General features: G+C 43.5%; 2 protein-coding genes across 10 annotated transcripts in view; both read right to left on the bottom strand.

Annotated features, from left to right (window-relative positions):
- Window positions 1–1,678: 1,678 nt before the first annotated feature.
- Window positions 1,679–7,021, bottom strand: USE1 (unconventional SNARE in the ER 1). Its single transcript, XM_017836428.1, has 8 exons — window positions 6,875–7,021; window positions 6,683–6,732; window positions 6,033–6,111; window positions 5,408–5,560; window positions 5,158–5,176; window positions 4,412–4,442; window positions 4,010–4,172; window positions 1,679–3,780 (listed from the first exon to the last, which is right to left on the bottom strand). Exons 1-8 carry the CDS (start codon window positions 6,974–6,976, stop codon window positions 3,598–3,600), a joined length of 780 nt encoding a protein of 259 aa, XP_017691917.1. The 5' UTR covers window positions 6,977–7,021; the 3' UTR covers window positions 1,679–3,597.
- A 361-nt stretch (window positions 7,022–7,382) lies between these two features.
- The window catches only part of MYO9B (myosin IXB), a 42,154-nt gene continuing 26,169 nt past the window's right edge, over window positions 7,383–23,367 (bottom strand). For 5 of the 9 annotated variants that reach the window (XM_017836424.1, XM_017836422.1, XM_017836423.1 and 2 more), the window contains 26 exons: window positions 22,789–22,828; window positions 22,150–22,272; window positions 21,620–21,700; window positions 21,381–21,491; window positions 20,769–20,891; window positions 20,159–20,308; window positions 19,888–20,054; window positions 18,308–19,360; window positions 17,714–17,780; window positions 17,217–17,347; window positions 16,415–16,572; window positions 16,113–16,291; window positions 15,564–15,662; window positions 14,880–15,056; window positions 14,364–14,405; window positions 13,717–13,828; window positions 13,459–13,529; window positions 12,814–13,006; window positions 12,401–12,529; window positions 11,699–11,804; window positions 10,901–11,032; window positions 9,877–10,000; window positions 9,371–9,418; window positions 8,747–8,886; window positions 8,402–8,529; window positions 7,383–8,263 (listed from right to left, as the gene is read on the bottom strand). In XM_017836424.1, coding sequence (XP_017691913.1) covers window positions 7,827–8,263; window positions 8,402–8,529; window positions 8,747–8,886; window positions 9,371–9,418; window positions 9,877–10,000; window positions 10,901–11,032; window positions 11,699–11,804; window positions 12,401–12,529; window positions 12,814–13,006; window positions 13,459–13,529; window positions 13,717–13,828; window positions 14,364–14,405; window positions 14,880–15,056; window positions 15,564–15,662; window positions 16,113–16,291; window positions 16,415–16,572; window positions 17,217–17,347; window positions 17,714–17,780; window positions 18,308–19,360; window positions 19,888–20,054; window positions 20,159–20,308; window positions 20,769–20,891; window positions 21,381–21,491; window positions 21,620–21,700; window positions 22,150–22,272; window positions 22,789–22,828 — 4,321 coding nt within the window. In that variant the 3' untranslated portion in view covers window positions 7,383–7,826. Of the gene's footprint in view, window positions 8,264–8,389; window positions 8,530–8,746; window positions 8,887–9,370; window positions 9,419–9,876; window positions 10,001–10,900; window positions 11,033–11,698; window positions 11,805–12,400; window positions 12,530–12,813; window positions 13,007–13,458; window positions 13,530–13,716; window positions 13,829–14,363; window positions 14,406–14,879; window positions 15,057–15,563; window positions 15,663–16,112; window positions 16,292–16,414; window positions 16,573–17,216; window positions 17,348–17,713; window positions 17,781–18,307; window positions 19,361–19,887; window positions 20,055–20,158; window positions 20,309–20,768; window positions 20,892–21,380; window positions 21,492–21,619; window positions 21,701–22,149; window positions 22,273–22,788; window positions 22,829–23,367 lie in introns of all 9 variants that reach the window. The other 4 variants (XM_017836427.1, XM_017836425.1, XM_017836426.1 and 1 more) reach the window with 2 other exon arrangements.

Here is a 23,367-nt window from a genome sequence, read left to right on the forward strand (position 1 = left end):
CAGTGGGACACAGGGCGAGAGCACACGGAGCCTCAGCAAGGGGGCAGGTCAGGGCAGGAGCTCCCAGCCAGCCCCTGCACAGGCTACAGGACTCAGGAATGGGCTCAGGCAGGACTCTGCTGCACACCAGGACATTTGAGGATCTGCTCCCAGCTGCTACAGCATTGTGGTTACATTTTTCTTCCCAATTCACAGAATCCCAGAATGGTTTGGGTTGAAAGGCACCTTAAAGCTCATCTCATTCTACCCCACTGCCATGGGTCAGGACACCTTCCATCAGACTAGGTTGCTCCAAGCCCCATCCAACCTGGCCTTGGACACTTCCAGGGATGGGGCAGCCACAGCTGCTCTGGGCAACCTGTGCCAGGGCCTCCCCACCCTCACAGGGAAGGATTTCTTCCATAAAAGAAACTAGATTGCAACTATTAATCGCAAGACTCAATTCTGAGCTTTAATGGCACGTTTAGAGCAGACAATGAGAAGGGAGTGTCACAGTGAACAGTCAGGAGCAGAAACCTGCTCTTGCCCACTCCCTTGTTTTCACTCTTTACAAGATGCTCCCTTGTGGCACAATAGCTGCCGGTTTGGGAAAGCTGCCCACAGCCTCTCAAGTCTGGTGCACAGAAACTGCAAAGTAAACCCCAGGGAACACGTGCCCAAATCAAGCTGGGACTGCCCAGCCACAGGAGCCTTCATACCCAGCCTTCTGCTCCTGCCATTCCAGCCTATCACCTGTACACAATCCATCCAATCTGGCTGGGACTGAGGATACTGCTTAAACACTGAGCATTGTAACACACAGTCTCTGCCACGAAGGATGTTTGCCAGAAAAGCTTAGACTGACCCAGAGTTACTGCTGCTGCCAGACTCTGAATCAGTGCATTCACCGGCCTGATGTGACCCAAACCTCCAAAAGATTTTTAATTTCATTTTCCTTGCTGTCTCAAAGTAGGTAGTCTGCCAAGAAGCCAAGCAGGGCCCAGCCCTGTGTCTGATAAACATCTCTCCATCTGGATTTCCCAAGCTTTTGGGAAAGTTAGGCAACTCTCACAGAGAGTGATTTCTATATATAACATTATTCTGTGGAGAGCAGCACATCAGAGCTCCATGCCACGGAATGGAGCTGGAGCAGCAAAGCGTCCACCACCCCCCATAGGTTAGTCAAAAATAAAAGCTGTCATTCATCTGGGAAATGTCACAAAGCCTTGAGTCATTGTTTATTCTAAATACTACCGGCACCCATCTTCAAAGTGGTGTTGAATTACTGTAATTGCTAAATGAACTCGAGAGAAGCCAAGACAACGACCCCGTGTGCAGGGATGGCCGGCTGCTGAGACAAGGGATCCGTTGGGATTGGGCAGAAGGGAACATTCTTCCATCCAGGCAGAGAACCCCCAGGAAGCAGAGGCTCAGTGCTTAACGGCCACTCGAGATAACAAAAGGTGTTATTAGTTACAGGGTTCAATCCTGGCAGTTCATCCTTCAAAATAACAAAGACCCGTGAAGCATTAACGGTCAAAAGTTAAATAGTTTCTGAACTCACTCTGTGCAGGTTTCCTTGTAAAGCAGCTCCTATGACTTGGAGGGGTGGATGTTTTCTTGGGGACAAGCTGTTACTGATAGTTCCCTTTCAGGTCTTTCCAACTGAGCTCCTAATTTCTAAGTGTCAAAAATTACAGGCAACACATGGCTGATGACAATTCAGCTTTAAACTTGTCTGCAATGATGCACCAAATCTTTTGCAAGCTAGAAAAAAATAATTTATTTCAAGTAATAAAGAGGAAAATGTTATAGACTGTGAAGCATTAATGTTGCATCCCAAAAAATCTCACACACAAAAAACATTCCAGCACCACATTCAGCCTCTAAGAGAAGAGCTCGGCACTGAAATGCCTGCAGGGAAAGTAGTAAACAATTAGAACTGAAAAATAATTTGATGACATAGCATTGACTAACGAAGCACAGTGAAATGTCAAACGTTACAGTGGAAGAAAACAACTGGGAAAAGTAGGAATGTCCATAAATTGGTTGTTACAACTATAAATCTCTGTAATAAAGTTCGAGGTAAGTAATGAATTTGCTTGAAGGGGAGCGTATCACACAGATTTCTGAGTAGCTGGACATAAAAAGCTGTACTTCATATTATATTTATTAATTTGATTCTGTAAGTGAATGGTGCAGTAAATACCAAACATCCTGTTAAATGAGCTGAAATACTTTTATGTAAAAAGTGTTAACTTTCCTCATTACCACAGCTGGGTTTCGACAGGACAGAGCACAGCTCTGACACACAGCCTGGTGCTTTGGGATGCGTTCAAAGCAAAGCCAGATTTTCGTAAGAACCAAGAAGCAGCTCTTTCCCTACCTTTTCCCGGCCTGGGGCTGCTGGGATCACCAGCCAGGCCTGGAACACCCCATCTGGTGGTTCCTAACAGCAACAGAAATGGCCAAAGCACACCCGGGGTCACCTGGTGCCCTCCCCTCCTCCGTGGAACACACCTCACTCCTGAACACCGACCCTTCCCAGAGGGGGACTCCGTGAACACCAGCACAGCTGCAGAAGGGTTTGCTTTCCGCTTACCACAAGCACCTACAAAGACTCTTACACTGTCACATAAACCTTGCTGTACTGCAAGCTCTAAGTTTTTCTAGCAATACCAGTGTTTTAAAAATATTAATTCTACTTTATCTGTTTTACTGTAGTGAACCCTTAAGAAGACATTTGACAGGAACACTCTGGACCAGAATGATTTGTCTCAAAAAGGAAAGGCTGAGTATTTTTTTAATTATTACTTCCATCTTGAAGACACCGCCTTCCTTACACCCCCATCGTAAAGTGAAAACATGTTTGCACAGGTGAGGTCTGTGCCACCTGGGGTTCTGTGTTTACAGTTCTGTGGTGCAAGGTCAAGGTGTTTTCTTCCTGCAACGGAGTCAACATAACAATGAGAAGTGAGAACATTTGCACATACAAAAGGGAAGCAAACATTGCAACAGCCAGCAACTCCAGACCTATAAGTCTAAACTGGAGAAGACTGTGAAGTCCTAAGTCCCAAATATCCATCTGGGAAAAAGGTGAGCCTGAGGTTACCTGTTGATAACTCTGAATCTGAGCCAGGCAAGCACCTCAATGGCGGAATTCTCTTCCTGCCCCTACAGCTCTGTATGTACAGAGCTGAAATTAAATATCCTGTTGGCAGCAAGTCCTAGGTCAGTACAGAAAAGCTGTGCAGAAAGAGTGTAAGACTTCACCTGTTATTTATATTCATATTGACTAAACGCCTTTTAGGAGTCGTAACATTTACCACGACCACATTAAAAATGACTGTATGTGTCCATTAAAGACCTTGTCAGCAGCTCCGTGTAAACTCTGATCAGCAACAATAGTCACCAGGTAAGAAGTAGCCAAGTATCCAAGTGTGGAAAACCTTCCCCATGAAACCAAGCCTGCACAAGGAAGGAATGCAAGGGTAGGTAGTCCTTGGACAGCCCCTTTAAGGACATGACAAGTGGCAAAGACATTGACTGCTGACAGTTCTAATACCACCTGAGCTTTCCAGCTGCACTGCTGGCAGCTTTAAATGAAATAAAAAAGCATCATTTTAATTTGGGGAAAATCCTGATGAAGAGAATCATGCTGATGAATATAAAGCAAACTACAATTAACATTATCCACAGCAGCCAGTTGACCGATTTCTTCGCGTGCTGCTCCAGGCGGTCGGATTCATCCTTGAGCTTCTCAAAGTTCTGGTCTGCCATCCGGAGGGAATGGGACAGTGTCTGTGGAGCAAAGAGAGCAAACGGTGTCAGACTCAGAGCTGCATGTGCTGGCTGACATTTCCTCCAACAGAGAAAACATTCAACCACACACAGCAGCAGGTAGGTATTGCCTCCAGTCTCCCCACTCTAATAACACCTGGAATCGAGTTATAGGTACAGAATTTCACTTATGAGTACTTTAACCTCCTGGGTTGGAAAGTTGAGGGGTTACAGCTTCAAGGTGTGCTACCTGGTTGTCCTGTTTGATCACGTTCTGTGCAGCCAGGGTGTTGTTTTTGAGGCTGCGAGCCAAGCTGAGCATTTCCTCAGCCAGCTTCTCCTGCATGTCCTGGTGGTGCTGCAGCACAGCATCCAGCTCCACTGCCGACTGCTTCTCATCTGATTGGAGGCCTCTGCAAGTGCACAAGGGGAAAAAAAGGGATTTGTACTTCCCTGCGGGTCAATCTCCCAAGGTTTCCTCAGATTCTGCAACTCTACGGTACAACAAGGCCAGTTGAATCAGTTGAAGTCATTACAGTTTGGTTTCTATCAGCCAACACTTCACCCAAATCAAAGTACATCTGAGATTTAAAGACCATTGGGAAAGTAGTTTCCAAAATGCTGAGCATTGGAATGAGAAATTTTAACTTACTTCCGCTTCCTTATGTTCAACTCCTCAGAATCTGGGAAAAATAAAAAAAAAAAAAAACAGTTTAATTTGTGCTTTAGCACCTTATAAATTCCCATGCAATCACAGGCTGAAAAAACAAGTCTGTAAGGGATTTTCAGCTGTCCAAATTCTACCTGGCCTCTGTCCCAAGGAATATGGATGTCAAATGCCTACCTACTCTCCGCAGGGAAAAGAGGACATGTAACATCAAAAGAGGGAAAAAAAACCCCGGATGAATCACATCCCTGAGGGCAGGGTTTGAGCCCTGTGTATCTTAAGTGTTTTTTCAGGACAGGTTAGATTGGCCCAGCTCCAGCCACTGTAACAGCAGCCATGGAAACTACAAATTAATTCCTCCCAGTTCCCTACATGAAAAACATGGCTGTGTATTCCAGAGCAACCGCCTACTCCAAGAGCCCAAAATCACATGATTGGCTCAAAGCAGAAGGGAACAGGAGTAACAATAAAGGTAAATTGTCCTTGCTAATTCTGTAACTAGAATGTCTGTTTCTGTACAAATTCTACAAAAAGAGGTTCCTGCTACCATTGATAACACTTCCGCTTTCATCTGGTTTTCGTTTTGTGTGTTTTTAAAATCTATATTGAAAAAAGGTGAGCCACTAAATTAAAAAATACACTTTGGGCAATCTCTAATACCTGACCTTCCTCCTCCTTTCCCTGTAAGACTCAGGTTGACTAAAGTTAGAAAAGCAACACATCAAACTCACCATTGATAGCCAAAGGGTCCTGGGAGGCAGAAAGAAAACCAAATCAGCAGATTACAAAGGGTCATTGGTAAGAGACAGCCCTGCAGGCCTGGTACAGTGCCTGTGTCCAGGATTCAGACCACCCAAACCGGAAAAAAGGTGACTCCCCACCCAGGCTGGGACACAGCTCAGGCACAGCCACCCAAGGCAGCTGAAGGCAAGGGCAATCTGTAAAGTACCAGCAAAGCAGCAGCAGCAGCACCAAACCTACTGTACCAAGCAGCTCACTCCTCATCTGGCCCGTGCAGCGAGCCTTGGTCTGCAGATGGACTGTTTTGGTCGCTGGGGTTCTCTCCCTGGCTGTTGTGGGGGTGCGCCCAGGGGCCAGGAACTGGTTTGCCAGAGCCTTCTCTGTTGATGAGGACTGTGAGTGGGAAGGAGCAGTGAAAAGTCACAGATATCACACTCTGCAGCATGAGGCACCTGGGTGCATGATCACCCTCATCCTTCAGCAGCACTGACTGTACCCCATGAGCTAAAATCCAGCTTAGTGGTACTTCCCAGCTCTCCAGGTGCACACGGCACTATCCAGAGAGGTGTCAAGGCTGAAGGACAGTGCCTGCCCCTGCAACTCATAGCTAAGGAGTGAGAAGGATGTAGGCAAGCTGTACTTTGCTTTTGAAAGGGAGGAAAGAAGATTCAGATTTCATACAATACCTCCTTTTAACAAAACCTGGAGCCAATACATTTATTCACAGTTTTACAAGGGCTGCCTAGTAAGACTTTAACAACTATTATTTTAAGATACAAGATAAAGGCCAACATAGGAACTATGCAATAAGATGAAATAAGCAGAGAACTCTGAAGTCTTTTCAAGTTGAACTAGTAGATCTTACCAATTTTTCAGCTTCTAGGAGTCCCTTTAGGAAGTCCACTTTGCGAGAGTACTCATTCAGCAGTTCTGGGGCTGGCTTGCTATTGGAGTTGAAAGATAACCAAGAAACCCAAAAGTTACTGGCATTTGCTACTGTTCAGGTGACTTTCCAAATAAAATAAGACAGGAAAAACCAACACGTGGTTCTTCAAAGAAGCGTCTTTAACAAATGTAGCCTCAGGATAGGAACACACTTGCAACCCCCTGCAAATCACCTTTTCCAAGACAAGGAGAGCTCAGAGCACAGGCATTTCCACAGGGAAGAATATACTGTGGTGTTTGTGGGCTATGGCAACATACAGATAAGATTACTATTGAATCACAAAATCATTAAGGTTGGAAAAGACCTCCAAGATCATCAAGTCCAACTTTCGACTGAATCCCCCCATTCCCACTAAACCACATTACAAAGTGCCACGTCTACTCTTTTTGAACACTTGAAAGGGATGGTGACCCCACCGCATCCCTCGGCGGCCCGTTCCAACGCTTAACCACTCTTTCAGTGAGTAATTTTTTCCTAATATCCAACCTGAACCTCGCCTGGCACAACTTGAAGCCGTTCCCTCTAAACCACAAAACCACAACGGGCACACAGGGACTCAGAGCGCTCACCTCGACTGCTTCTTCAGCTCCCGCAGCATGTCCTCGAGAGCAGCCACATACTGAGGAGAAAAATAAGGCTTTAAGCGACAGCATTAAGGAGAAACACCCGGTGTGGCAGAGGCAGTGGGTTTAACACCACGGCGAGGGTTACAGAGGGGCCGCCCCGCGGTGCCGCGGGACGGAGGGGCCGGGCGGCTTCACCTTCTCCAGCCGCCACTCCTCGGGGTCCCGCCGCTCCGCCGCCAGCGCCTCGCACCGGCTCAGCAGTCGCATCAGGTTCAGCTCCAGCCGCGTCGCAGCCATGGCGGCACCGGATCCTCACTCAGGCGCCGCTCGCCATCTTGGGGCGGGGCGAGGGGCGGGAAGGGAAGTGCCGGGCGGGCGTTACCGCCCCGGTTTATTTAAAAAAGCACCCCCGCCGGGGCACAGAGGCGGCTTCAAAGCGATAATGAACGATGGCCCCTCGCCCTCAGGTGTGTCCCCGCACACAGGTGAGGGGTGGGGAGGATGAGGCAGCACCATGCTGGCTTGTAGTTCACTCCAAGAGCACCAAAACCCTCCCCGGTGCCACCAGAGCCTTGTTAGTGCTTCCTCCATGCAGAGCTTTCCCCATCCTTTATCAGTACTTCATAAAGGCAGCAACACCGATTAAAGGCTTCCCTCGGAGTGAACTGCTCATTAGACAGACACTGATAAACTAACACGTGTATTTTTTTAAAAGTGCAACGTTTTAATAAACTTCTTTATACATTTTGGTCTCAGTTAAGGCTATTACGTTAAACAGTTCTGTAAACCACACAGAAAATTGTCATAAAAAAAATTAAGGCAACACACATTGACCTAAACTCACTGTTGGTCCCATGAGAGTCCATTGTAAGACAAATGGAAAAAGGCACAGCAGCGGAGCTGGGGGGGCTTGTTTCCTGTACACTCAACCCACATATTTTACTCAGCATTAAATTTTAGTTTTTTTGCAAGGTTTTAATTTAAAGTGGAAAATATTTGCTTTAAACAACCTTGCTGAACCTTTACAGTACTGTACATTTCCAGGTTGCCTTCCTGGCAGCCACTTAAACACAAGTTTACAGCCTTCAAAGGGTTAAAGCCAAAAGCTGTGGTCAACTTCAAAAAAAGTCCAGAGAGCTGAAGTATTTCACTTCTCCATACAGGGAATGTGAGAATAAGGATCTGAGAACCTCCGTTTGACTTTTGCAGTTGGTTCATATTCATCCACGAGTTCCTGAGCGTGGGCCAGTGCAGACCCTTGTGCAATGTATACCGAGTAGATGCTGTCAGTCCGCCTTGCTGGCTGCTCCCTACGTCTCACCACCTGAGACTCCTTGTTAGCAGAAACCTCATCCTGGTATTCTGTACATTTGAACATCCCAGGAGGGAGTTTTATATTTGCTGTTGGCATCACTGGAGTTCGACGGGGCACTTTCATCTTGGACAGTGTTAGAGAGTATCTGCGCCTTGAAGCCAGGGATGCAGAGTAGGAATGTGAAGAGGTTTGTGGGAGAGAAGGCACTTTGCAAATGTCTTTGGCAGGCAGGTTGGAGCTCTGAGCACGGCAGTGTAATCCAATAATTGCTTTACAGAAACAAGACACTTAGAGACTGATAGCAATAACTTGATCCAAGCCACCATGAGCAGATAGCATCTGCTCACCTGGCTGTATGTAGCAGAAGATGGAGAATAAAAAAAAGCACACACTACCTTAATACTGACCTTCGGTATCCATCCGGCCTGTCCTATCCTCAAGCAGGCTCTCTGTGCTTGCCGACGTCTCCGAGTCCACGTTTTCCTCGTCGGAGCCCCGCTGGTCAAGCTCAGGTAACCGGTAAGTTATGTCCTCTCTGCATCAAACACAGGCTAGAACACTCAACCGAGACAACGTCTCTAACACGAGCTCGCGTTCAGAGGCAAAGTATGTAGTCATTAAATATTAATTCTCATGGTATTTTCTCTCAGCTAGTCCTTTGTATTTTCCCTTTCCCCTCTACAGAACAGAATTAGAACCTTTTGGACAAAAGGTATTCTGCTTTTATGCTACCCAGGTGAAAGGGGACTTACTTCTCTTCTTTTATTGACTGTATGCGATCGATGAGAATCTCCTTTTCCCGGTTATTGGCTTCAGAAACTTCTTCATCTTCATGCACCGAGTCCAGATCTGAGGTGCCACTGTCATTTCCTTTGACCTGAGAGCTTTTACTCTGCAAGACAAATTCATGCATAACACTTCTCAGTTACAAGCAGCTACACAAGTCTTGGTCTGCAAGTTTCAGAGTAGAAGACAAATGAGTAGGTCAAAGGAAAGGCTGAGGGAATTAATGAAGAGCTGTTAGTTATCCATACAAACATTTCAAAGAGAAAGAGAAAATCTCCTATTCACCTGGTTTCTGGGGCTTTGTTACCTTTTTTGATCTGTCAGCCTCAGCTTAGTTTTAGTAGTCACTTATAAGTAATATTATTAAATCCAATAAAAGTTACATACAGTGTCTATAAAATATCAGGTGAGGACAGAACAGGCCAGCAGCCCTGCATGCAGTCTGGGGGTGGGAGGTTGCACCAATACATGCAGTCTTGATTGTTTAAAACAGTGTTTAAAACAAAGTTACAGATGTGTAATAAGTATTTTAGTCATGCAATAGTACCATAAGAAAAGCCCATGCACTACACCCAGGCAGTTGTACGTACCAGCTTCCCCTCGTAAGGGGAAGAGAACCCAAGTTTTACAGGCCAGAGCTAGAGAGAGATGGAGACCAAATTAACTATATGCCGCTTCTGATCAGACACAATTTGGTTGGTTTTAATCAGTACAACAAAAACAAAGAATAAGTTTATTTGCCCTACTAGAACACAGCATATTTTTGCCCACCAGCCATCTCTGGAGTGAAGGAGCTCCACTGCCATGTCAGAGACTCTGTTAGTTCTACTGATGGAATTATATGGGAATAGATTTTGATCACTGCAAGAGCAGATCCCCACACCTCCGTACCCTTCATTTATCAGACTCCAGTCCAGCTGTATATTTAGCTCCTACCTACAGCTCCTTGGGCAAGTCCTACTTTGGGTAAGTCCAAATCCCTTTTCTTCTTATCTTGCAACTGATTTTTGACTTACTGAATGAGATGGACAGGATAAATAAGTAGTACTTCATTTCCCAAAATCTGGTGGGATGATGGGTTTATTTCAATACTTACTGTATTCTGCCGGAGCAACGAGAGCCGTCGGAAAGCAATGCTCTCTGCTGCTTCCAGCTGATTGATCTCATTCATTTTTATCTTGTACTTCCTTATCTGTTCCTTTATGAGCATCTCTACACACCTGGGAAAAAGGACAAGAGCATATTGAGCAGCCTCATACCATAAAAGCTCTGGAACAACCATGGTGGGATGAGATGCCTCTCTTGGCCTGGGGGTGTTTATCACACATAAAGTGTCCCAACACTTTCCCTACAGGTGGCACTGCAGGGTGACAGGGTGGAGAGTCCAACACAGCAAGCAGAACAGGACAGGTAATGGTTAAATGCAATGGCATATGTTCCTCCTGGGATAACCAGAGCCTCCTACGCTGACTGTACACAATGGTGAGCAGACAGACATTACCAGGGCTGCCAACAGCTTCTGCTGCTTCTACCTGTCTTCCCTGTGCTGGCACAGAATGAATCTGCAACTGCCCTTTTCCACCTCTGTGGTCAGCAAAAAGTTACAAAAAGCTGTCATTTTTCAAACTCTGTTTCCACTGGAGGCAGATGCACAGCGAGGGGCACTCAGAGAGCCAGAGCTGCTGGAGGGTGAGAACAGAGAGGATCAAGGACAGAACCTTCCCCAGTTCAAGGAACAACACAGAAGAAATTATCAGGGAGTTTCATGTATACAGGAGACAGCTTAACTTTATCATACTGTTTACTGCTCGTATCTCAGCAAAACAAATGATTGATGTACAATCCACCCAAAAGATTATCTTGATGTAAAACACAAACCTGATATTTAAGACTTCTAAGTCATCCTACTTGATGCTTTGAGATCTGGAGACAGGTGGAAGGTCTGAGAGGGGCATATAAATTGGCAGCACCAGCAGAGCCAGGATTCAGCAACTCTTAACCCTCAGTTTCTCAGCTTGATAGGAACAAGGTCATAACAAATGCAGGCAGTGGTCCTGGCCTTCCATCCCACTCTAAAGTACTTTTTTTGAGAAAGTACTTTTCAGACTGCTAAAACTTACATGGTTGTTTTTGAAACGTCCTTCATGCTGGTTAAGGGGTCAGAGGTATCCGGACAGCGCAGGAGGCATGGAGCAAACACAATGGCTAAGGCATTGGGTGACATACGGTTGACATCTTCTATCAAAGCCACTCTGAAATCGAACATTCAGGAAAAGAGATTTTAAGCAAACCTTGCTAGAATGCAAGCAACCTGATCGCACCTTGCCAGAGTTCCCAAATAACACGCAAGGAGGCCTCTCAGGCACTCAGTGCATATAGCAGTTCAAAAAAAACCATTAAAATCATTTCACACAAGTAGACAAAATTTTGTGCATCAGAAAAAGGACCAGGGAGTCACCCAGGTTAAACTAGTCTGGTAGCCTCCCAAAGTATGTCTGGTGATTCAGTGTTTCATCTCTAAGAACCATGTTCAGAGGGCACTTGGAAAATCCTCAAGTTCCTTAGATAAGAGCAGCCTCTTTTCCAGCACCATTAATCCCTGCTCCTAAGACTCACATACGTTCATCCTTCATTACGTACTATCTGTATAAATCCTGGTGTTCAGATGATTCACCAAGACTGTGAGATCTACCTTATCTTCAAAGTTGTTCTTACCCGATTTGATCCAAACACACGAGGTTGTAGAAGTCACCCCGTATCTGTTCTCAAGCACAACTATCAACTTCAATTCTTTCATGTCTAAACCAGCAGCACAAGTCCTACACTAACACTTAAGGAGTTTAAGACTTTAAAAAGCTTCCAAGAAGCACTTAAGAGTCACACAGTTTCTCTACAAATGAAGTAATTACACTCATTACTTGACAAGATGGAAGATGAGTCGCTCCAGGGTATTATGATTTGCCTGTGGGAGCTGTTCCAGGACACTGTAAATGGCACAGAGTTGCTCCTGTTTTTCTGGTAGTTCTGCACAAAGGGAGAAAGCACAAGGTGATAAATGCTCTGCAAGGCTAGTGGAAAGCTAAAATTTGCAAATTCTTAGAAGTCTCACTGTCATTTCATTCACCAACTGTTATAATTGAATGTTAAAGCATCCCTCATGGCACTGCAGTTGTCCTGCATTTTCAAATGCTGCTGCTGTTAAACATCAAGCGACTGATCAAGACCTACAACAATATTTAGGATGCCTTAATCCCACTGAAGTCAAAAGAATTTAAGGATTTGGGATATCTGGATATTAAGATCTGGTTTAGACCATCAAAGAGGAAAAAACACGCATGAAAGGCAACTTATTTACAATCTCACTGTTTACAGAAAGATCAGCTGTATAGTGATATTACACTACAATCCCTCCCCCCTCAAAAAAAAGGAATCTCAAAGCAAGATGGAAGTAAGCTAGAGGAGAAATTCCCTGAAAAGTGTTTTATGTAAAATGTCTAAAATCTTTGTCATAACTGCACTGGAAGGAGCTGTTTATCCAGCATGAGCATCTTAAGAGTTTCTTCTCCCAAGAGCATAATGAGTTAAAAAAGAAATGTTTATAAAATTACTTTAAAACCTACCTACAGCTCGGAGGAAATCATTGTACTGTGCTGATGTCATCAGTGGGTCTGGCAGCTCCCGCAGCCACTGTTTAAGGATCCCCGTGATGGTATGAATAGGGTAATTCTCCAGCTTCACTGAGTTTGGATCTGAAAAGGAATGTTTTATTTAGAGCAATTCATTCCTCCTCACAATTCAGCTTTCCCATTCACAGAATCCCAGTGGCAATTCAGAAGAAAAAAAAAACAACAGAAGATAGTAATTTAGAGGTACTAAGCAGCTTCTGGCAGCCAACAAAAATACTACAGCCTGCATGGTCACCAAAAAGCTGTTTTTAAAACACCAGAACGTGCCAGATACTTTCAGATAGAAGAGAATTGCAGGGAAAGCTGATATCACAAGGAAGTCCAAAGGGTGGACAAGAGTGCCTGACCTGCTTGCAGCAACTGTTTGAGCTCCTTCATCCGATTTGCTGACCCAGATTTCCTGTAGATCCCCTCCGTGTAGAGCCCATGCATCTCCACGTATTCTAGCAACTTCTCCATGACAACAGGAACCGAGTTCCTCTCGCTGGTCAGGGAACTCACACTCACTCCGAAGTGTCGTGGTTCTGCATCCTGCTCATTCTGGAACAGATACAGGCCAAGTACTGTGAATCCTGTTCCCAAGCTAGGAAATTCCACTGTTTCATGCTACGCTTATCTTATGCTTCCAGAAACTAAAGCTGAGTGTTTTATTCTAGCTTGCTACACGCAAGGCATAAGGCAGATTTCCTGAGCTGCAGCAATAAAGAACGCTTATGGTTCACACTGAAGGATTTCTTTATCAGTTTGTCCAACACTGCACACACACTCTGAAAGAAGAGTTCCCAAATTAGCTCAAGCATCACCTCTTAGAAGAATGTTCTGCCTCTGCACGTGCAGAGCTGCACCTGACTATATGCAGAGAAGGGAAGTGTTTAGGCAATTTTTATTCACTGCCTGGACATCCACTGTTCCTTTGCTGAGAAACAAAGGCAGCGTTTTGCATGCAAAACTTATGGTACCACAGAACCCCATGCCAGGTCCACAGGCCTTACCTTTTTCCCACAGGAGGTACAGCTGCTCTGGATTTTGGACATGCACTTCTTGTGACAAGTCAACTTGCAAACTAGAGAGAAAGGAGCAACTGTTACAAGCATCCAAATCACATTAAAAAACACATTAGCACCTTGTTTTATTCACTGCCTATATAAACCACATGTACTGTTCACTAAGGCCCATCTGCAGCAGCCAAAGTTACAAGCAGTTTGCACATATGGTAACCTAAGCAGGAAGGCTGAGGGGTGTTTACTCACCACTGCACAGACAGGCTTTTTCCATGGGCCAGATGTAGGATGAGCAGTGCTCACACGACTGCCGGATGCTCACTTGGTAGTTTGTGAACACATGGCCATTGTGTTCTTCAATCTGGTGGGAGACAGAAAGGAATTAGTGAATTTTTTTGCCTTTTAAAAATTATTATTATTTTTAATAAAACCATTTACCCTGTATCAGATTTTCCACTTTATTTTACAATTACAACTGAAGGCTTTGAACTTGAAACCAAATTTTGCCCTATCTTAAGGCAGTTGGGTTTGCTGGATCATTTCATAATTGGCTTGCTGCCTTAAAGTTCATCAGTGCAATACATGAGCTCTAGTTTGTTGTTACTATTCAATAGCTGTTTTCCTTTAAATAGTCCATTATTGAGAAAGCCATTGGCTTCTAAAAGGTGCTATGGACAAGCAAGAAAATATTTGAGTACCACCTATCACTGCATAAAAGCAAGATTTCTGATTTATGAAGAACAGTTTTATATCATGTCACATCTTCATAAGAGGTAAGTGAATTAGTATGCAAAATAAAACAGAATATCAGTACAAAAATCAAACTCTTCCAAGGGTGTTTGTGTTCTGTGAGTGCGCCTGAGGACTTGGACTATTGCAAAAGAAAAAGTACTCACTGCACGATCTTGTTTTCGTTTCTTCTTCTGGGCTTTGGTTTGCTGCAGCAGGATACAAAACCGCTGTTAGTCTTTGAAATTCAGATATTCCATTCCCTTTTTTTGCTATTCAGTTTCCCAGGCTCTACTTCACCTCCAGACATTTGAGACACTATCCTGCAGCTTCAGCTTGGGTTGTCTGAGCTCACACTACCAACTTCCTAAAAACCAGCTGAGCTCACTGCCTGATGACAAAGCAATTCCAGCTCTCAAACCTCCAGAGAACTCCTATGTTTTTATCAAAGAAAATGCACAAACACTTACTCTTAACATCTTCAGAATCTGAAAGTTAAAAGATTAACAATTCCAAAAAGGTGAATCAGCAAATCAGAATTTGCTACACACATAATGTGTGTATGGCAAGTGTTTGCCAAGTAACAAAGAATGCTCTGGAAAAGGTTTCTAAGGTAATTGTTATGCTGAGACAGTAACAGTGTTTCATCATCCCATAAGCCAGTAACAGAATAACTTTTATACCTTGGGCTGCTCAGATTCCTCTTTTTTTGTATATCCTCTGATGAATTCATCCAGAAGGGATTGAAAGAGATTCAAAACCAGCTTGACTTCTTTCTCTTCTCTTTTTTGGGCCAGATTTGTAACTAGAAGCTGGTAATTTTCCACCAGATCTTTGTAGCCAACATGGATTTGTCCATTCTAGAGAAGGGTAAAATACTTGTAAGACAGTCTTTTTGGATAGTGTTGAGGCAATTTCATATTTTCATGTGTTTAAGTTCAGAGGTGAGAAAGCACAGCCATGATCAAAGTCAAAGATAACAGCCCATGACAGAAATAAGTTCACAGACTTGTCTACTGCACTGTCCAACAGCACTTGGCTGAGACAAGGCAGTGTCAGAAGGACACTGGAAAAGCTGTTGGCACCTCTCATTGGTGTCTAAACACAGCAGCATTAAGAGGCTGAAGACAGCAAAATCCATCCATCTCTAAAAATAAATTTATGGCTGAGTGAATGTGAAAAGGGAAACAAAGAAATCTGCTTAAGATTACAGCAGAACTGTAAAATGAGTCTAACATTCAGCTTTGAACTTTACGCTAAGAATTGCTGAACTGCTTTGTTAAAGAGCTGCAGGCCAAGCCTTTAACCTGCACACTCAACTCATTTATTGCCTGCCAACTTTCCTTTACTGAGACTTAACTACTTACAGGAGCAGAGTACATGGTCTTGATGTTTCCTCTAAATTTCTCTGTAGCTTCAAAAAACAAACACTCAACACCAGACTTCTGGGAGCGTAAGTCATTGATCTAGAAGACAAATAAACCTGCATCAGATGTCATTAAAACAAGAACATCCCACCGGAGTTGAGCTTCCATTCCAATTATTTAAAACAATGTTTCTTAATACACTGTGCTGATGATACAAAATAAAAGAGTCGGGTAGTTCAGCTCTAGAGAAATATTTCCTTACAACTCATGCTTTTTTTTTTTAATACAACTTTTGCTGCCCACTCATTTGTAAACAAATGAAGAACTAACATGAATGGCCTGAGTATTTAATGCAATATAAATGCATTCAGAGACTTCAAGAACGGAATAGGAAGGGCCCTAATACAGACTTAACTCAGGCAAGACATCCAATCAATTCCACTTTGCTTTAAATTATAACAAAAATTTGCAGCTAGAAAAGTAGGCTCTAAAATTCCACAAAAGCAGTGAACATAGATTTGAATTTTATCACGGTTGAGAGCCTCTTACCTTGTTGAGGAGGAACTCATCCAGGTGTTTCAGCTCATTGGCATTTGCAATCTCGCGGACCATGGACGCTCGCCAGTTCTGGGACACGCTCGAGATCTTGCTGATCTTTATGGTCCTGTTCTTCTTTGCTTTGCTGATCTCCTTCACTGCCTGGGCGCGGCCTGGCTGCCCAGAAGAAGCTGGGAAAGAAATCAATTTGCACATTAAATCAGGGTGAATTCTGCAGTTTGTTTCCTCTATAGCCATGCAAAACCTCACAGAAAAGACATCAGCATGCTAAGGGTTAAATCACACAAACTCACCTTCTGAAACTTTCTGAGTTCCTCCTGTGTCTGTAAAGAGGACACAAGATACAAGGGAGAGGCCATCTCCTTCCTCAATCATATCAGAGCTCTCCTTTGGAATTTTCTTGTCTGGCTTTTTCCCCAAAAGTCTACGCAAAGGACTTTTAAAAGCAGACCTGAACACAAAAGCAGATACAAGCGTGTCCCATTAGAAATGGAAGCTGGTTCTGTTACAAGAACAGGCTCATAACAGTTACACACAACAGGATTAACCTGTATTAGGAACATTTTAGGTCCGACCTGCAGGAAAAATGAGCAGCACAAAAAAAGAAAGACAATGTGAAAGCACACTTGGACTTTCTGATATTTACTAGATTAGAGCACACTTTTCAGCACACACAGAGACAACACATCCCATATCCAGAACACTGTTTCTGGCTCAGGAAGTCCCGGAGCTGCAGAGTGTCACAAGCTGGAGGAGAAGGCCAGGGAAGTGGCATGACATGCTTGCTGGGTTCTTCAGCTTTTCTCTTGGGGTCTCTCTACAAGAGCCTTTGATCTGAGCTGTAAATTGGTTCTTATTTTAAAAAGAATCAGTTCAAAGACAAGTGTTATGCAAGAAGCAGAGAAGCTGTTCCCCAGCAGGGTCAGATATCAGGCCCACTGCAACATGAAGCAGTAACAGTCACTCCAGTAGCTGATGCCAACGCATGTCTCTCCACAACTGCAGTCTCAAGATGCCCAATTCAAGCACAAGTGGAAAATATCCTTTTTTTCCCCATTTTCTCAAACACAGGCCAGTCACACACACAGCACATACTTGGCATCTCCCTGCTGACTCGCTGGTTGCACAGGAACAGCCGTGTCCAAGGTAGGTAAGTGGTCACTGGGCTTCTTCTGCACAGGGTATTTCTTGGTGCCTTTTTCTTCTTCTACCATATCTGGTGATTGCTACAGTTGAGAGGAGGCATCAAAAACTACATTGTGAGTGAAATAGATTGTCTAAATGGTTTTAAAAAATAGAATGGTAAAAAAACTTTGTTTCATCAACACAAAACACTTTAGCTAAAAATATTAGCATATTAATATAAGATCCAAGTATATTTAATGCTTTAACCACGGATCCATTTATTTAAAATTAAGTTTTCAAACTCTTGTATAATATTTGCTAAAGATTTTTTTTACATGGATATCAAACAAAAAAAAAATTTAACCTGAAGGAACACAGGCACACAGAATACTACAGAATTGTTTACAATTCTTTAATATTTATAAGCAAGGATAATTAGGTATAAATATGCACAATAGCATCAGTACCTGATTCATGGCAACAGTCTGGGCCAGTGTTGAGAGATCACTTAATGAAGCTGAACTCCCCTTCTTCCTGCAATGTTACAGGATAAGTTTCCGAATATATATTTTAATTAAGTCTGTAGCCCCTTAATATTTAACAACTTTTAAATAACATACATATCGATGTTATATCTGAGACAGAATCTTGATCAGCTCTTGCAACTCACTTTTAAATGCAAAATTTACTGGACAAGTGAAAAAAGATGGGAATGTCAGATTTCCTGCCATATCAGAGGGATGATGGTTGCAAACTGCAGCTCACTAAAATTTTGTTTTCAGTGGATAAAAGACACATGAAAATACACTCCAGACTCTACTTCATCTAAAGCCCTGACTCTCCATTTTAATTCAGCCAGGCAGGCTTTGTATCTTTTGTGAGCTTCTGAAAACATTGTGCCCATACAGATTCCCTGCAGGAGTAGGAGCCAAGGAAAAGCAGTTGTTCATAGCTCCATTTGCTCCCATAATATGGCCAGGCTCCCAGGAATTCTCCATCTATGTTTAAACATTCCAGATATCTGTTTTCTGTAAAGTAAATAAAAAGGAAGCTGCCCTTACTCCAGTTGATCCTGAGGAGACTTATCCACACGTGTCCTTCCATCCAAGGATTGACTCAGCACATCATTCTGACCAGCATCAGACTGTCTCTTGCCTTTCCACTTCTCCCTCTTGTACTTCAGCTTCTCTGGGTCATCCACATATCTCTGGATTGCAGAAGCAGTGGGACTATCCAGGTCTTTGGTTGCCCTCTGACCAAGACGTTTGTTTTTATCTGCCCAGGGGTCAGATGGACTCCGAAAGCTCCCAGTAGCTGACAACATGTTATGAAGATTCAGTGCAAGATTCGTGGGCCTTTCAGGGCAGGTAAAGCTTTGGCTGCCTTTTATTTGGTTACTCTGATTCCCTTGTGTTTTTGTTCTATCAGCTGCCACATCACCCTCTTCTGATACTGGTGGTTGCTCAGGAACAGAACCACTTTCCTTTATCTCACTTGATGGTGGCGTGTCTGGAAGGGCTTTTTCTTCACTTGGACTTTTCTCTTCCTCACTGCTTCCCTGAGGGACAGTATAATCTTGTGCTGTGGATTTCTCTGGCACTGGAACAGTTTCCAGGGCCTCTTCAGAAGTGGTTTGTTCCTCAAGGCACAGCGAAGATGGTCCTTCGAAGGACAACAGGACGTGCTTGTTCTGCAAGTCGTTGTGTTCCAGCCCCCTCTGCCGACGAGATTCCCTCTTCTCCCGGCTGGTGGTTACTTTCTCCGAGCCCTCTGTCATGTTCTTCTGGGGTAATGTGGCTATCTCAGATGAGCTCAGGTTTTCAGATGAACCTAGGCTTTCAGCTTGTTCATTCTGAGCTCGATCTTCAGCTTGTTCATTCTGAGCTCGATCTTCAGCTTGTTCATTCTGAGCTCGATCTTCAGCTTGTTCATTCTGAGCTCGATCTTCATCCCCAGCAGCCTGATCCAGCTCTGTTTCATGTGTCACAGGTAGCTCATGTGTTGCTGGCTCACTCTGCTCATGCTTGCTCTTATCATCCTCTCTGTCTTCATCTTCCTGCATTTCTCTCTGCTTTTTTTCAGCTTTCTGCCTTTCTACAGCCATTTCCTGATATCTGTTAAGAATTTGTAAGGTGAAAACACAAATATTTAATGCCCAGTGGTCAAAGAAAGTACCAACTGCTTAAATGCAGCCCAAATAGCAATACAAGCACAAAGTACAGCTACAGTCCCAGTGTGCCTGCAGGGAGGTGTCTGCTTGTCAGGACTGGCAGCATCAGTGCAGCTCAGCTCAGTAAAGCTCAAGTCCTGAGCGCTTAACCAGTGTCCACACACCACTGGTCACTTGATACTGAAATATCACGTGGTAATAACTACCTTTAACTTCACAGAGTTCCAAAATGGTTTGGGTTGGAAGGGACCTTAAAGCCCATCCAGTGTCCATAGGCAGGGACACCTTCCTAGTGGTGTCCAAGTTGCTCCAAGACCTGTCCAACCTGGCCTTGGACACTTCCAGGGATGGGGCAGCCACAGCTTCTCTGGGCAACAGTTTATTAAGTTGTTCATTCAGTCAAAACATCACACAAACTGAGCTTGGCAGGTGAAGCCAAGTAGCTGAGTCATATTGCTCCTCCTCCTTTACCTCTTACGTGTCAGGTGCCCTCTGACCAGGGCCTGCAGGAAACAAATCCTCCTCCTGTGCTGCAAGAAGTGTTTCCGCTCCCGGTACCGTCTCCAGGCTGCCTGGATCTCGATGGCAGCATTGCTCCTCTGCAGGGCCATCCTGATACAGCGGGAACGCCAGCAGGCCTGGAAGGGATATTTCTGAAGTAAGAAAGAGAGGGCTTCTTCAAGGTGGGGAGCGTTACATAACAGTTTGTTGGGAAAACAAGGTTGGCAATTCTTACAGATACCTGTAAAACAATGGCCGCCTGCTGTGTCCTGAGAAAGCGCCTCCTTTCCAAAACCATCCTGAGCCAGCTCTGGAGAAGAATGATTTTCCTGATCACTTCTTTGTGTAGTGTATCCTGTAGTATCTGCCTTTCAGCCTCTTTCATAAAAACCTGCCCAGTTGAAGAAAAGTTCATCAAAAAGCAGTTAACAGGAGCCTTTGAGCCCTCATTGGAGGTATAATGAGATAATGGTAATGCTTAGCACTGCACCAAACCTTACTGGCTGACAGCATGCCCAAAAAGTTAAAAGTCCTTTTAAATTTCAGAGTTTGCATTCTAAAACATACAACTGTATTTACAGCCTTCAAATCACAGGTCACTTCTAAAATGAAAACATCGACCTGTTTGACAAATGCCAATAGCACCATATAATACAGATTTGTACTGTGTCAAGAAAACAGGTTGGCATTAAAACCAAGGAGGCAACTGTAACATCTGTGTCAACATTTGCTAGTTAAAACAGCTCATTTTAGTACAAAATGCAGAGAAGAGTAACACCTGTAAAAGAACGGCACTGAATTTTGCAGTGTACATCAATGTTTCTTACTGCCTTACAGAAAGTTTCACAGACCTTGGTCTTCCCTATTTGATAGTAGCTTTCATTCAGTTTTAGTTTATTCAAATAAGCACAAATGTCTTCCTTAGAGGCTTTGGCATCTTTGGGCAGTAACACCTGAAATTGGTCTATGAATTCCTGTGAAAAGCAGAGACAGCAAGAGACCAAAGTTAGAAGACAATTCACAAGTTTAGAGTTTTAGCTTTAAAACATAAATCTGATTAAGACACTTATGCTACAGAAACCTGAAAATACTTCAAACAGAACTATTTTTCCTATTCTGTAAAATGCAGGCTTCAGTCCAGTTAATGGTAAAGATCACCTGTACGTGATCCCTAAAGCTACCGGATTGTTTTACAGAAAACTAACTCCCACATGGAAGCAGTACTGTGCAGCACTGACTGAATGCTTTCCTTCATGCAACAAGGAACAACTTACTGGCAGACGACTCACAATAGTTCAACTACAACTTTTTACCACAGAGGCTCTCTCAAAACGACAATGCATTTTTACAGTTCACCCCAAGTCATGAGTTTCATATGAAGAGCCACAAAAGACTCTGAGGCAACATGTGCTTTTCCAAATAGAGCAGATATTTCTGAAAACACAATGCAGTTCCTTACATACCTGGAATGTGTATTTGGCACTGTAGCCAGACCTCCTGATCCTCACAGTGTCTAGCATTCCCGTGTACCGTAACTGCTGAAGCACCAAGTTTTCATCAAAAAGCATTTCTTTCTGAAAGACATCAGCAGACAACATGCAGTGAGCGCCTGAAGAGTGACAGTGAACAAGTTGAAAGAGAGATATTACAAGGCTGGAACCTTAGACCCTCAGCACCCAGCTCAGACCCAGGGCAGCCTCACCTTCTCTGCATTGGAGCGGATGCAGCGGATGAAGAAGGGCTCAGCTCTGCCCAGGGTCTCCAGTAACTTATTAAGTGAATTCTGAAATGAAACATTCAGAAATATTTTTCTTCTTCAGATATCAGCATTTTGAGTTGTGTTTGACTGCAGTGCAGCTTCTGCCTCAGGAATAAGATCTTTCAGGTCTCTTGGCTATATAAAATCCTTTTTCATCCAAGCAGAGGTTCTCCCACACTCCACGGCACATCCCTGTCTTTACTTTTTACCTTTTCTCAAGAGAATTTAAAGCAGGGTTTGCTTATGCTGTAACAGTAGCACTAGATCTGCATACAAGGATGAGGTTGATTGGCACAGAGAACTAACACATTTCACAGCATAAGGGGAGTCTTTAAATGCACTGACTTTAATCAAGTAATAACCCTACTTCAGACAAATCTCAAGAATAAAACCCATTGTTTTCCAAGCAAGACCAGCCTAGATAGCCCAGGAGGGCCTGTTCCCTGAGGGTGCACCAGGGGTGTGTCACCTACCTGGAACTGGGCACTTATGCTGGGGGGTTTCTTCTTCTTGTGCAAGTGCAAAAGGGACTTTGTGGTTCGGTCGTGCAGAGTCATGCTCACTATGAGCTTCAGCGATTTGGAATCCAGCAAGTTCTAGAAGAAATTTTTCATAATCAACAAAGTGCAGGTCTCAGTTAAAGGGGAAATACTTCTGTCTGCATCCAAACGAGTAAAAATGAAACCAGCTACCTAGAGTTCCACATTCAATGGCATGTTACCTTTTGTAATTATTTCTATTTTGGACGAAAACACTCCTTAAGAGGGAAACTTTTCCACTGCCCCATCCCAAGAATATAAGGTAAACAAGAAGAATTACATAATCACTGTGTTTGCCTTCCCTGATTTGAAGTGACTTTATGCATTTTTGGCACCTCCAGTCTAACTAAACAGATGCTAGCTCACAATTTTTTCCTGTTTAACAATTCTTATAAAGGTGAACATTTATCTATTCTTAGCTTGTCAGAAGAGCATAAACAACACAACTTTCCTACCCTGTGAAACAATATTTTCTGCAGTGAGTTCTGGCAATCAAAATTAAGTTCACAGTGCAAAAAAAAAAAAAAAAAACAAACCAAAAAAGAGAAATCTAAATTTTCTGAATAACTTTACCTTGGGAACGATCTGCTTCTGTTTGATACCTTTACTTTTCCTGTTAAAATAAATATAATTTAGGAAAGAAATACACATGATTTTTTGTTATTTCAGCAAGCCATAAGTTATATGAGATAAGATGAAGGACAGAAGAAAATGAGCACAAACAGCAGCAGGGTGTGTTCACCCATGTCTCTCGCAAGTAATCAATGCAAGAAATGCAAACTGCTTTGCAACAAGAACGTCTTTTTATTAAATAAACTCTGTAGGTATTGGAAGCTTTCAAAAGTGAAAGATTTTCTCTGAAGTTAAAGCTGTTCCAAACTGCACTGTTTCAGAGACTGTTTCAGTGTGAGTTATTCTATTGAACTGTACAGTCACTGAACTCTTGTTTAATACTAAGGCACTACCAAATAAAAACATTTGACTCACAAGTTACTGTTGCTTGCAGCAGAACCCCTGTGAAAGTACCTAACTACTCCCAGAAGGACAATGCATGTCCCAGCACCCCACCTGGGAATTCTGGAATGTCTGAGCTCATTCCCAGAACTGCCTGGAGCAGGATACACCTCAGGCACTGCTCCCATCCACACACAG

Source organism: Lepidothrix coronata, unplaced genomic scaffold (assembly GCF_001604755.1).
Source record: "Lepidothrix coronata isolate B3197 unplaced genomic scaffold, Lepidothrix_coronata-1.0 Scaffold277, whole genome shotgun sequence".
NCBI lineage: Eukaryota > Metazoa > Chordata > Aves > Passeriformes > Pipridae > Lepidothrix > Lepidothrix coronata.